Source organism: Sporothrix schenckii, assembly GCF_000961545.1.
Source record: "Sporothrix schenckii 1099-18 chromosome Unknown Cont51, whole genome shotgun sequence".
Classification (NCBI taxonomy): domain Eukaryota; kingdom Fungi; phylum Ascomycota; class Sordariomycetes; order Ophiostomatales; family Ophiostomataceae; genus Sporothrix; species Sporothrix schenckii.
This window is the reverse complement of record NW_015971152.1, coordinates 82,868-96,483: the sequence shown is the minus strand read 5'-3', so window position 1 is coordinate 96,483 and position 13,616 is coordinate 82,868. Positions and strand designations below refer to the sequence as shown.

Here is a 13,616-nt window from a genome sequence, read left to right as displayed (position 1 = left end):
CAAAACAAAGCAAGAGCCATGTGGGGACAAGTCTTGCTCAAGCACAGCCGCGACGCGTCGGTTTGGCACGGTCTGGACTCTCTTCGTATTTTTAGTTCAATCTGTCACTTTAGCCTTCTGCGCGAAGGTCGATGGAGATGAGAGAAAGTGCATTTCTCGTACTCGTAAATCACTATCAAAGTCTCCGTTACAAGGGGAAGGAACTGATGGGTGGGGACTTCCTGGTGAATCACCCACAGCTTCCGTGTTGTGCCCCTGCAGGGCCCGGTCGTTCCTTCTCTTCCCTTCTTTTTGGGCGATCAGCACGTAACTCGGTTTGAATTCGCCCCGCCCCAGAAGCAGGAGCGATCAGTGACACCTGCTCGCTATCCTTTTTTGGTGGCTCTGCTCAGCTCTACGGCTTCCTTTGGAGCTTCCATCTGACATCGCGGCTCTTCAACCACAACCTCCATCCTCCATCTTCTACCACAAGCTCTCCCGGCCTCTTCAACAAAGTCCAATTGTGCCCATTTACTGCCCTGTTCGCTGCCCACACGCCCACGGGATCCGAAAAGCACAACAAGCTTGCGCAACGCACGCCGAATGCCTCATGCTCTCACGTGTCAGCAGCTTCAACGACTGACAACATTGGCAGTCCGCACTGCATCGTGACATCGCCGCCGCCAGACGTCCTCCCTCGCCATGCGAGCACCGCCGCCATCATGACCATTCCAACCGGCCCGTCCAAACTCGGCATGCACCTAGTCGCCATCCCAGCCGCCGTCTCCCTCATCATCTTCCTGGGCTACAGCTCACAATGGCTCTTCCACACGGCCTCGTCCCTCGAACCGGGGCCACTCTCCACCACCGAATCCGTCGTTTTCAACACCCTCCTCGGCTGCCTTTGGCTGTCCTACTTCCGAGCGTGCATAACCAACCCCGGCCGCTACGTCTTTGATAACCCCGGCGCATCCGACGAAGAGTCCAAAACAGCGCCAAAATCAACAACTGCACCCACTCAGTCCTCCGAGGCTGCTAACGCGCCCGAGCGCCCGGGTTCTTCCTCATCTTCGGGCTCCTCCTCTCACTCGCCAACGGCCGGCGTACGCTGGTGCCGTAAATGCGATGCCCCAAAGCCGGCCCGTTCGCATCACTGCCGCCACTGCCGGCGGTGTATCCCCAAGATGGACCACCACTGCCCCTGGACCGGCAACTGCGTGTCCATGCAGACCTTCCCACACTTTTTGCGCTTCGTCGTCTTCACCAACCTCTCGCTGTGGATGGCCGCCTACCTGATCGGCCGCCGCTTCTACTTTCTGTATGCCCAGCGCCACCTGCCGGCCTACCTAGGCCCGACCCTTTCGCAGCTGATCCACCTAACCATTCTCGGTCTCGTCTGCGCCGGCACCACCCTTGCCTTGTCCATCATGCTGTACACTACCCTGCATTCATGGATGTTCAACGCCACCATGATTGAGGGCTGGGAGATTGAGCGTCACGAGGCTGTTGTGGACCGCTACAGCTCCACCAATGCGGACGGCAGCTGGTGGGACGACGATGATGAGGAGGACGGCGATGAGGATGAGGATGAGCACGATGCATACGTCGGCAATGACAACAAGACTGAGGACGGCAACGGTGATGATGAAGATCGCACTGCCAGGCGCGAACGAAATGCCCGCAAGGCCGCCGCCCTTCGTATGCGCGTCGAGTTCCCCTACGATCTCGGCATCTTTAACAACATGGCGCAGGCCATGGGCACACGCAATTTCCTATTATGGTTTGTCCCCTTTGCCAGTGGTCCCAAGATCGCCACTGGCCGCGGCGCCGCCGGTGCCGGCTGGGATTGGCCAGAAAACGGCTTTAATGAACGCACGGGGATGTGGCCGCCGCCCGACCCGGAGAAGCTGCGTCATGCGGCCGCGCAGGGCAACTGGGCCGCCACCGGCACTGGCGGTCCCAATTATGGGGCGTCCATGTCTACGGCCTTTGCTTCTGGCCGTGACGACGGCATCCGGCAGTGGGGCACGCCTGAAGAGGAGAAGGCTGCCTTCCACGCCCGCCAGGAAGCCGATTTCCGGAGGCGACGCACGCAGATCACTGGGCCTGTTCGCCAAGTCGGGTCCGACGACGAGTTTGAACAGGGCATGGACGGCGAGCCGGGCTGGACCAACGCGGACGGTGACCGCTTGCGAGACTATGGCGTCGACGAAGAGGCCGAGAACGATGAGGATGTGCCCATTGCGACACTTCTACAGCGGCGGGATGCTAAAGCAAAAATCGCTGCAGTGGCGGCTCAGAGCAAGAAGAAGCGGTGAACAGGAGAGGGAGGCTGACACTCTCACACATATGTGGAGGGTTCATTGTCGGATACAAAAGGAAAACATTAATACTTATCTGGGGTAGTTTGGGTAAACAATGAAACACTTTGGTAACTTGAGATTTCAAGTAGCACGATTGCAAACATTGGTGGACATCACGGCGGGAGGCATACACTGGGCGCCATTTCATTTTGTTATTTCCTGTTTATGATAACGATTTCAAGAGTCTTTCAGATACAAAAAGGCTTATAATTCAGTCGCAGACGAGGAACGAAGGAACGAAAAATGTTTTTGGCATGTCATCAATGGTCTCTAGAAAACGTATCTGCAAAACCAGTTGTAAAAGAGGACTTGGCAACACGGTAGTAAGAAAAAGCACAGCAAAAAGGCTAGAACAACCCAAGACGACGACGCAGTAACAAATTATATCAAACAACGGCAACTATTTGTCTAAACCGAGAAAGAAAGAAACACACACATGCAGAAAGACACACGCTCCTCATGGCATCCACAAATCTACAAGTCTACCAGTCGTCCGGCTCCCGCCGCGACGTCATGGCGCTTTGCCGCGCCAGCAGTGCGTCTGCCAGGCTCATGCTACCGGAAGCCGACGGCGTTGGCGTGTTCGTGCGGCTGCCGTCCGACGAGTAAGCACTGCCGCCGTTGAGGCTCATGCCCGAGTCACGCGGCTGAAGCGTCGACGAGGCCGCCGAGGAACGGCTGGCACCGGTGCCACCGATAGGCCGACGAGGCGGGGCCGGCGGAGCAGGACGCGAAGACGCCGGCGGGGGTGCCACGATCTCCTCGACGTACGCCGCAGGCACCCAAGCCTGCTTGTCGTTGATCTTGGCCAACCACCAGCCTAAGTTGTTAGTACGGGAATAACAAGACGAGTAAAAATTAACACAGTAAAATAAAATCATGTCGAAAGGTACTTACCATTGTTCTCCTTTTGGACAATCTCGATAATCTGTCCTGCCTTGATGGACATTTCATTGTCCTTTTGGCCAGCAAAGTCGTACAGGACCTTGGCCGTAATGGCCGCAGGTACGGCCGGCGGAGGAGGTGGTGGTGGCGGCGCGCGCACGGCCGACGTGTTGGATGCGGTGCGCGTGTGTGATGGTAGCACCGAGGTTGCTGCCGCCGATGCAGCGGCCACCGCAGCCGGGTTAGGGCGAGTAGAGACGATACGGGGCCCGGCAGCGGCAGAGGCAGCGGCAGATGACGAACCACTGGCCGCGGGTCTTGGAGGAACAGCGCGAGACGAGTTGGCGGCAGGCCGCGCGGCCGGTGTTGGCTGAGGCTTGCGGCTGTTGGAGGCCGTGATGCGCGAGGGGCGGCCGTTGGGTCCACCTGGCTTGATCAGCTTGCCGCGCGTGATAGGCCGTGGCGGCACGGGTTTAGCAGGGGGTGTGGGCCGCGGCATCGAGTTGGGTGGCTCGCCGGCACGCGTGTGGACGGCACCGCTCTTGTAAAAGTCGACAGGCACCTGCGAGTCCTTGAGCACCTTGACCAGCTGCGGTTTGCCGGGTTTCTTGTGGTACTCGATGGAGTCGCCGATCTTGAGGTTGAAGCCGCCCGGCATGACACGCTGCATCTGCACAAACATCTCCGTCTTGAACACGCAGTTCAGAAGCGGGTCCGCCTCCTGCGGCGACCCGACATTGAGCGAGAACCAGTCATCGCGCGATGTGGACGTGCCAATGAACTTGATGGCACCCAGTGGGATAGCGCGTTCAATCGAGATTTGCGGTTGGTTGTTGACAAGGGCCTGTGAGATGATGTAGAACTTGCTGTTGGTGACAACCAAGACACGCGGGCTCGGTTTGCTGGAACGCCCAAACTTGGCCTCAAGGATCTCGCCACGGCACGAAAACACAGCCTTTTCGTTGGAGCTAATGTTGGTCGCCCTGCGGATGACGCTGCCCGGGCCGGTCGAGGCGTTGACGCCAAGGTAGTCGCCCAGGAAACGACGCGAGCCCAGCAGACTGTAGCGACGGCGCTCCTTGCGGCCACCGAGCACGCGCTGGCCCTGGTCGCGCAGGACCATGTACTCGGCACCGACGCGCTTCTTGCGCCAGAAACGCTGGATACGCGTGGCCGACTCGGCGCGGTACGCGAGGTAGGCACGCCACATGCGCTGGATACGCGTGGCCATGTTGTGCCAGTAGCGGTCGCGCATGTGTTCCAGCGCGAACAACGTCTCAGGGGCCTTGATAAAGGCCTTGGTCACGCCCATCTGCCACTCCTCGGGCGGGATACTTGTGTCCTTCAAAATCTCTCTGGTGGCCGCTTCGTACGAGCCTGTCCACGTGTACTCGCCGGCATACGACGTGGCAGGGGACAGCAGGAAGAAGCGCTCGACAAACTTTTCAAAGGTCTGGCGGTACGCGAAACCGGCGCGACGGATGCGCACGTTCTCCTGCAGACCGAGGTACTTGATCTGATGGAGCACGTTGGGCACATTGTACTCGGACGGCGACTTGTTCTCGTTGGGCTTAATGGTGCGGATGTACGATGGCTGGCAGCGCATGAGGGTGTCGACAAGGGCGTTGGCCGACGAGCGGATGCGGTCGCCGGCTGTGGGAGGCTGTTTGCGGTTGTCCTGGTCGACCTGGTTGGGGAAGAGCTCGTGCACAAACTGGTTCTGGCTGACCTGGAACAGGTTCAGCAGGCCCTTGAGCAGCTGGTCCTTGTTCTTGTCCGTGATGCCATCGACAGTGTAGGCGACGTCGCCAGCGTAGTGCTTGATAATAAAGTTGCCCTGGCGCGGTGTCAGGTTCGCGTTGGACATGCCGTTCAGAGACTGCATGAACGTGCGGTCGCAAGCGGCCGGGTCGGCGTGGGCGGTCTTGGTGGCGTCCTTGAGGGCGGAGAAAATACCGACGGGGCGGACCTGCTCAATCAGGTCGCACACGACCTTGTTGTCAAAGTACTTGATCGGGGTCCATTGGATCTTCTCGCGGGCGTATTCCTCCTGCTCAGTCTTGAGCGTCAGCTGGATGAAGATCTGCTGCAGCTTCTCGTTGACATAGTTGATGCACAGCTGCTCAAAACTGTTCTTCTCGAAGATCTCGAAGCCGTAGATATCGAGAATGCCAATAGAGTTGCTGGTGGCCTGGCGCGCCTTGAGCGACTGGTTGATGCGCTCGACGATCCAGTCGAACAGGTTGCTGTAGATGGCCTTGGCGAGGGCGTCGCGCGTGGCAATCGCCTGGGCAACGTTGGCGGGCGACTCAATAACCTCACCGCTTCGCGGGGTCAGAATGCGAATGGTGATGGCCGAAACCAGTTTCTTGGGCTCGACCTCGAGCAGGTATGCCAGGAAATCGACGACGGACTGGTCGGAGACGGCCGCGTAGCCGCTGTCGTCCTCGTGGAAGACCAGGTTGCCAGTCCACAGCACGGCAGCCAGCATGCGGAAGATGCTGTCCTGCTCGGCCTGGCTCAGACCGATGATCTTCATGGCATTCAGCGTATCGCGGAACTCGGCCAGGTCGTCGATGCCGTCAACGTTGAAGCACTTGGAGCGGCTGGTGTAGATGTAGGTGTCCGGGGTCTGGACGCCAAAGTTCTGGCGGTAGGTGTCGGAGGCGCCCTTGGTGAACTGGTAGAAGATGTGGAAGTTGCGCTCGTTGGTGATCTGGCCGACGACGCGGGTCTTCTCGAGGAGGTAGTTGGTGATGTCGGCACCGACAGGCTCGCCGGCGTCGTTGAAGTGGATCTGCAGGTACTTGCCGAAGCGCGAGGAGTTGTTGTTGCGCAGGGTCTTGGCGTTGCCAAAGGACTCGAGCAGCGGGTTCGTGGCCAGCACCATGTCCTTGATCTGCTGAATGTCGGTGCCGGTGCCGCCGGAGACGTTGGCAATGTATTGCATGATGCGCTTGGCGGCCTCGGTCTTGCCCGCACCGGACTCGCCCGAAATGATGACGCACTGGTTGTCCTTGTAGGCCTTCATGTTGTAGTACGCAGACTCGGCGATGGCGAAGACGTGCGGCGGCATCTCGAGCCGGTTCTTTCCCCGGTAGCTGTCCAGCACTTCGTCGGTGTAGATTCCAAGATCCCGGAAGGGGTTGACGGAGACCAACACATGGCCAATGTATGTGTAAATCTCGGCGCCCTCAAAGCGCTTTTTCAGGTTTTCGTTGATGGCCTCGTTGGACACTTTGCTCAGCAGCGTCAAGTCGGACACGCCAATCTCCTTCTTCTTTGTCGTCTCGAAGATGGCCTTTTTCGGCCGCGCCGCGCCGCCGCTGCGACCGCCACCCCCGGCCCGGTCGGCCTTGTCCTGTTTGTTCGGGCGTCGTGTTATGCCCTGCGGAGGTGAATGTCAGTTTTCGAACAGGACTCGAAACGCCACCCGTCAAAGTCATGTCGGCATTCGGTATGCCAGGTGCGGAGGGGGTTGTGGGCAGGGGACCTACCATCTTGGGTGTGGTTGGCACCGGATGCGGAGCAGCAAAGGAAAAGAACAAACAAAAATAAAATAAAATAACAATGGAAACAAGCGAAACGCTGTCACGGAGCAGGCTCGAAGTCGACCGACGTCTGGAGGGAGAGGGGGGAGGGAAACAAAGATGGTTGCGCTCGGGATGATCGTCAGAGCGTTGGGCGATGGCGGGGTGCTGAGAGGGGAAGTCGAGGAGCGAAGGACGATTCAACAAGTACACCCGATTGTCGTCAATGCGAGCAATTTGTCGTCGGTGTTGATGTACGTGAGAGGTCGTGGGGTGTAGGAACGTCGTGAGTCGAGATTATCGACGTTTCGGCGTTTATCTGAGGTTGCCGTGTGGAATTGACGAAACGGTGTTGGCGAGGAAGGAGGGTTATTCCGGCTGCCTTGCACACACTTTTGTCGCTGCACCACAATGCGCTCTGACGAATACGCGCACCCACAAGAGGCAACTGCGACTCGTGCCTACTGGCGGCCGATTATGGAAGCTTCGGGCAGTACCAGCCCCCGGCGCTTTCCAGTTGGCGGCAGGAGGTGCGGGGTGCACAGCCACACAGATATTGCTTGCCTCTGCTTGTCTCTAGCTGTATTTTGCCTGCCTCTTGTGCTAACTACGTCGTACAGGGGACCTGTGAGGCCTTTAGGGGCGAATCTGGTGCAAAAAGGGGGGCGCCGCGCAATCCAGCCACCTTCTTAGCGGCAATGACAGCGGGAAGAACCACATTTTTAAAGTCTCAGGCGTGGTACGTCGAAAGCACCGGATTTATGTGGCAAAACCGGCCAATCCGAAGTACCCCCGCCAAAGTCTGAGACTGGTGACATCAGGATTGCCTCTTTTGCAAGTCGTTTTCTTTTTTTCCTTTTTCCTTCACCTCCTGCATGATGACATTATCCCACATGCGTTGTGAACAGATGTTTGCATGCCGAACAAGCACAGCCGACCAGCGAATCCAAAATTCCATTCCATGAGCGCCATCCTTTTGGTGAGGAATCGCTTCTCTATATACTTCAGCAGGCACAGCTCCAAGTACTCTGACCGTATTAAGTTGTGCATAAACCGAGAGGAGTTTGCGGCGGGCCGCTCTTTGAAGGAACATTACCCTTGTGCCATGGGCAGAGTCGTGCGTATTGATAACGGACCTCCGAGGTCCGGCTCTGCCTCCCATTGCTTTTCAGTTTCCCATCACTCTCCACGGCACATATTGGAGGGAAGTCGTTCTGCAACGGACGTTCAGTTCGGAAATTTCCCAGCAAGACGAGCTGCGTAGAAGGCGAAATTCTTTCAAGAATACGACGAGGCACTCATTATATCCTCGCACATCTTACCCTGGGAGAGCCTGTGACAAGCTCTGGCGGCTGTTGATTGTAGATCATGCAGGATGACCGAGCTTCCGTTGAGCCTGTAGCTGGCCTGGGCCGTAGGGACTGGGCTTCGAAGTTGCTTTGTCCCTCAGAATTTATCTCATTGGCGTGTAGTTTCCTTTCTTCTACTTCTTCTATCATTTTGCGTGGAACTTACTTGTCCTTGATTTGTACGAAGCATTACTATTTTGTTTCACACTTCATCGAGACGCTTGACAAGGTGGGCCGCTTTTCAAGACATCGAGCTCCGCACGAAGTCAAAATGGCCATTGTGGAGGTACGCATCCTCAGGAGGCGTTCTCCTTCCTATTCGGCCACTGGCATGCTAGTCCAGAAACACCACGGCTGTCTCCTGTCTCCGGGATGGTATTCTGCAACACAAGATGGGATTTTGGCACTTTCCGGTCTGAAAACGCATGGGACACATGCAACACTTTGAGACGGACCACCGCTCACAAACACGGCCTGTATCGCCAGTGTTACCAAAGTAGGCCCGGGAGAGCCAGAGATGGCATTTTACCCTTTCTGACACTCCGAATTTGGAACTTGTCGATGAAAACATCTCGTGTTGCATCTTTTCCATGTTGTTATGCTGACACGCTACCATGCTGCATTTTGCCCTTTCCCATTCCCTGCCCTTTGTTCTGACACTTTCCGACGCTTAGAACATCTCACCATGGAGCATTTCTATTCTGTCAAATTCTCATCTAGATTAGGTCTCTGTTACTCTCAACACCACTGCACGATCGTGGAAACCCTGTAACACAGCGATGATGAGCTATTCGCATCTCACACACACCCATGAGACGGCAGGAGCTATAATACACAGTATTTAGAAAGAATAAGCTTTCATCCGTCAGTGTGAGCCAAGACTGCAGGCGAGAAGCTTCCCGTGCGTCTCTGCCCCACTCTCACCAATGGCGCCGAATGCCGAGTATGTTGTATGTTTTTACTCCGTATATTAGAAAGAGATTAAAAAGAGGCTCTGCCCATCTAGAGCTGTGCTCACTTTTTTAAGTGTCTTCTCAACGATGGCCTCCCATGGTACCTTGAGCTCCCGGGGCGATCTCTAAACACACATCTTGAATGTCAATAGTCGATAATCATCCAACGTAGGATACGACGCTGAGCCTTTTTCAAGGAGATTCTACGAAAGGATCAATATGTATGGCAGGTGCTTGGACGGACAATGTTTTCTATGCCATCCTTTCATTTCATTTTCTCACTCTCGTATGTATGTTGTTTGTCACGGGCCACCAAAAAGTGATTCGAGAAGCGTGTAGGTATCGGATGACACGGCAGCCAACATCTCACATGTCTCTAAGAACGGGAAAGGAGCTTCGAGAAGGGCGAGGCGAAGAAAGCATGCAGCCAGGGCTTACCTTTGCCTGCGGTTACTCTCCCAACTAGCGCAGCGCAGAACACAACGTTTCGGTTTGGAGAGAGTGAAGGGCCACTGATTGGCCTGAGACCAAACCTTCCACTGTCGATGCTGTCCGAATAAGGACTAGCGTATTCTACTTACATGCAAAAGTACTTCTCTCGTGTACTAAGTTTCCGTGCTCACCAACGTACCCTTCCCGTTCCTGGCCAATTCAATCCTGCCCACCTCCTGTCGTCCCGCACTGACTGTTTAAGCGCCCGAGATCATGGCTACACCCTGTTTGTCTTGGCTTTGTCTCGTCACATCCCCTCTGCAGCCAATGACAGCACAGCGCATTCTTCACACCCCGTCTATTCTTAGCGGGCGCCCCCGCTGTGAGGTCCACTAGTGCTGTTGCAAAACAATCTCCATCGTACCTTCCTATTGCTTTGGGTCGCCCAATGCTCTTTCCCATATTATCACGACTGTCGGCCTTCTCTTTCCTCTGGATTCTATCCTCTTTGTTTCCTTTTTGGGCTCCAAACTCTGACTGTGTTGTTCTTTCGTGATGTTTTTTGTAGACTCATTTTTCCAATTTACTCCTCCTTTTTCATAGACTTCAATTCAACGCCGTCTTGGAAATTGACTCGCGCCCACTCGCACTCCCACCCTTCCCCTGTCCAAGCCGAAACCCCAGCAAAGTCCACTTTGCACAACGTCCAAGCCGCCCCTCGTCAAAGCGTCTCTAACACTCATCGTCTCAACTCGACCTCCTCCAGTCCTTTTCGTTGCAAAGCCCGGCCGTTTGTCTCTCTCCACGCATTCTCTTCTGCGATCTACTCCTTTGGCCAGAATCACCCATTTGCCAAGGCCATAACCTGACACAAGCCCCATCCAACTGCGAAACACCCTCGCACGTCTGATCTACCTCGTCGCCCACACATTTGACCAAGGGGTACTGCCAGCCTCTCAACGAGATATCCCATCTCTAGAGAGCAGAGCGCTACAATACCCTGTCTATCTACAGCACTTCGCAATCCACATCCAGCAGTACTGGCTCCCAACATCGTCCGCGTCTGCTGCAAGACACGTCCAAAGTCCTGGAGCTCGTTCCTCGCCACAACGTCTCCGTGCTGCAGTTACTGTGCTGCTCTCTTGGTCCACCTTCGTCCGGTCCACAAAAGAGACCTAAGAAGCATTACCAGAAACAGCTAAACGGTTTCAAAACACCTGGCATCCGAAGAAGCATCAGTCTCAAGATTCTCAGTCTAGCTGCTCACCAGCCTTTTGTTGCTCTTTCGCCTACTGCTGTCGCGCTCACGCACATCCACTTCAAATCCTATCGCAGTGTTGCGATTTTGGCATAGTTTCGTGCCACGGCATTTCAAAATCCCATTTCCCCTTTCTTTGCCAGGTGGGGCCAAAGACGAGGCAAGGCTTCAACGTGCGTTTTTTGCTCAATTTTCTCTGCTTTGCTTCGGCTGTCGTCCTGGTTTGTTGATATTTCCCTGTCCACCCCCCCTGTCTCCTTTCTTTGTTTGCGGCCGTCTCCACACACTTTTTGAGATTCAAGCTCTCCGTGTGTCCTCTTTCCGGTTCTGCAGCCCCGTCCCTTTATGACTAACTGGTTGCCCACCGCCACCACACATCTTCGATCTGCTCTTCTTTCTTTTCCTCTTCTTCACTCGGCCAGGTAGAAGATTTGCCGTCGTCAAATTTGCGAGCCATTTCTTTCCCTCTGTTCATACTTTTTCTTTCCTCTTATTCTTCTTTCTTTTATTGTTCGCTTCTTTTCCTGCTGGCTCAGAAACACTATTTTTCTTTCCTTTATTTTGTCCATGGTGCAGCGAATTTGGGTTCATCGGTCCTGGCTATTGAGTTAGTTGTACACCTCTATCCTTTCGAATCATTTCATCTCGAACCGGCTACGGTTAGGGATACGAGACATCTCGACGACCTGAGCCGACAAACACTTTCGACGACTTGAGAGCCCTGGACTAGACGCTCGTCGACACTGACGCAGGTCGTCATACTTAATATTCGCTACGCTTTTTTTTTTCTCTCGCACATAACAAGAGCTGCTCTTGAGCCGGCTCGACCTTACCAACCGCCATCATGAGTGCGATTCAGTTGATCAAGAAGCAGTTTACGGCGCAGAAACTCTTCTTCCACTTCCTGTTCTGGGGCGTGCACTGGGGCCTGTTCGCCTTTGGCTGGTAAGTAATGGATAGCGCGTGGTGGACGACGGGAGACGTGGACGGCTTTTCCAATGGTCAAAGCGGCGGATAGCTGACACTGTCACAGGTACAAACAAGAGAGTGACCCTCGACTAGCCGGTCTGAATACACTCCAGTACTCAGTATGGCTTTCCCGTGGTGCTGGTCTCGTACTGGCCGTCGATGGCACACTCATTCTCCTCCCAGTCTGCCGGACACTGGTCCGCATTGTTCGGCCAAAACTTCGCTTCCTTCCCCTCGATGAAAATCTTTGGTTCCATCGCCAAATCGCCTACGCCATGCTTCTATTCGCTATTATCCACACTGCTAGTCACTACGTGAAGTACGTCGAACTCTCTCCTTCATATGATTACGCAGATTGAGTTAAAGTGTCCGATATCTAACAAAGAGCAGCTTCTACAACGTTGAGAAGACCCAGATTCGTCCGGTCAGCGCCCTTGAGATTCACTACACCGAGCCTGGTGGAATTACGGGTCACGTCATGCTCTTCTGCATGCTGCTGATGTACACCACCGCACACCACCGTATCCGGCAGCAATCGTTCGAGACCTTCTGGTACACACACCACCTGTTCATTCCCTTTTTACTGGGTCTGTACACCCATACCGTGGGTTGCTTCGTGCGCGACACCCCCAACGCCTTCTCCCCCTTTGCCGGCGCCAACTTCTGGAACCACTGCATTGGTTACGAGGGCTGGCGGTGGGAGCTGTTTGCGGGTGGTCTTTACCTAATTGAGCGTCTGTACCGTGAGGTCCGCGCCCGCCGTGAGACGCGCATTACCCGTGTCGTCCGCCATCCGTATGGTAAGTGATAGTGGAAACGTACAGGGGTCTGTTCCCTTCTCACAAACGCTGACATTTTGTAGATGCCGTCGAGATTCAGTTCTCCAAGCCGTCCTTCCGCTACAAGGCCGGCCAGTGGCTCTTCCTGCAGGTGCCGTCCATCTCCAAGTACCAATGGCACCCGTTTACGATCACGTCTTGCCCGTACGACCCTTACGTCTCGGTCCATGTCCGCCAGGTTGGTGACTTTACCCGCGCTCTGGGCGATGCTGTTGGTGCCGGTTCCGCACAGGCGAAGCTGTACGAAGGCGTCGACCCCCTCGGCATGTACGAAGTCGCTCTTCAGAATGGCCAGCAGATGCCGGCTCTGCGCATCGATGGCCCCTATGGTGCTCCTGCCGAGGATGTGTTCGACAACGAAATCGCCGTGCTGATCGGTACCGGCATTGGTGTGACGCCCTGGGCCGCCATTCTCAAGAACATCTGGCATCTGCGCAATGGCCCGAACCCGCCGACCCGTCTTCGCCGTGTCGAGTTCATCTGGGTGTGCAAGGACACGACATCCTTTGAGTGGTTCCAGACCCTGCTGTCGTCGCTGGAGCAGCAGTCGACAGACGCTGCACGCATTCCGGGCAGCAACGGCATTGAATTCCTCAAGATTCACACGTACCTCACGCAGAAACTCGACATGGACACCACGCAGAACATTGTGCTCAACTCAGTGGGTGCCACCTACGACCCGTTGACAGAGCTGAAGTCGCGCACCAACTTTGGTCGCCCCAACTTCTTGAAGTTCTTCAGCGCAATGCGTGACGGCATTCTGGACCGGACATACCTGAACGGTCTTGAGGGCAGCATGAAGACCACCGTCGGTGTGTACTTCTGCGGTCCGTCTGGAGCAGGTGTGTAATTCCTCTATCTCTTCCTTTTCTGAAACGTACAAATCACCTTTTACTAACAGCCTCCAGCACGCGATATCAAGAAGGCAACCTCCGCAGCGTCTGTCCGAGAAGTCAACTTCCGTTTCTGGAAGGAACACTTCTAGAGGAGGAAGCACAAATCAAAGCCTAACATATCAGAAAGGGGCCAAATACGGCAAAACAGAAGGCCAACTTTGCC

At 55.3% G+C, this 13,616-nt stretch overlaps 3 protein-coding genes across 3 annotated transcripts; 2 read left to right on the top strand and 1 right to left on the bottom strand.

The window, feature by feature from the left end:
• Positions 1 to 701: 701 nt before the first annotated feature.
• SPSK_00030 (dhhc zinc finger membrane protein) lies at positions 702 to 2,297 on the top strand (the record flags this gene model as incomplete). The annotated part of the gene is made up of 1 exon (XM_016727012.1): positions 702 to 2,297. The coding sequence occupies one exon, from the start codon at positions 702 to 704 to the stop codon at positions 2,295 to 2,297; it is 1,596 nt and encodes a 531-aa protein (XP_016582505.1).
• Positions 2,298 to 2,824: 527 nt separating this feature from the next.
• On the bottom strand, positions 2,825 to 6,727 carry SPSK_00008 (myosin I; the record flags this gene model as incomplete). The annotated part of the gene is made up of 3 exons (XM_016726993.1): positions 2,825 to 3,162; positions 3,240 to 6,615; positions 6,644 to 6,727. The coding sequence occupies 3 exons, from the start codon at positions 6,725 to 6,727 to the stop codon at positions 2,825 to 2,827; spliced, it is 3,798 nt and encodes a 1,265-aa protein (XP_016582504.1).
• A 4,866-nt stretch (positions 6,728 to 11,593) lies between these two features.
• On the top strand, positions 11,594 to 13,542 carry SPSK_00019 (NADPH oxidase; the record flags this gene model as incomplete). Its single annotated transcript, XM_016727002.1, has 5 exons — positions 11,594 to 11,694; positions 11,783 to 12,037; positions 12,109 to 12,518; positions 12,581 to 13,399; positions 13,466 to 13,542. The coding sequence occupies 5 exons, from the start codon at positions 11,594 to 11,596 to the stop codon at positions 13,540 to 13,542; spliced, it is 1,662 nt and encodes a 553-aa protein (XP_016582503.1).
• Positions 13,543 to 13,616: the final 74 nt, after the last annotated feature.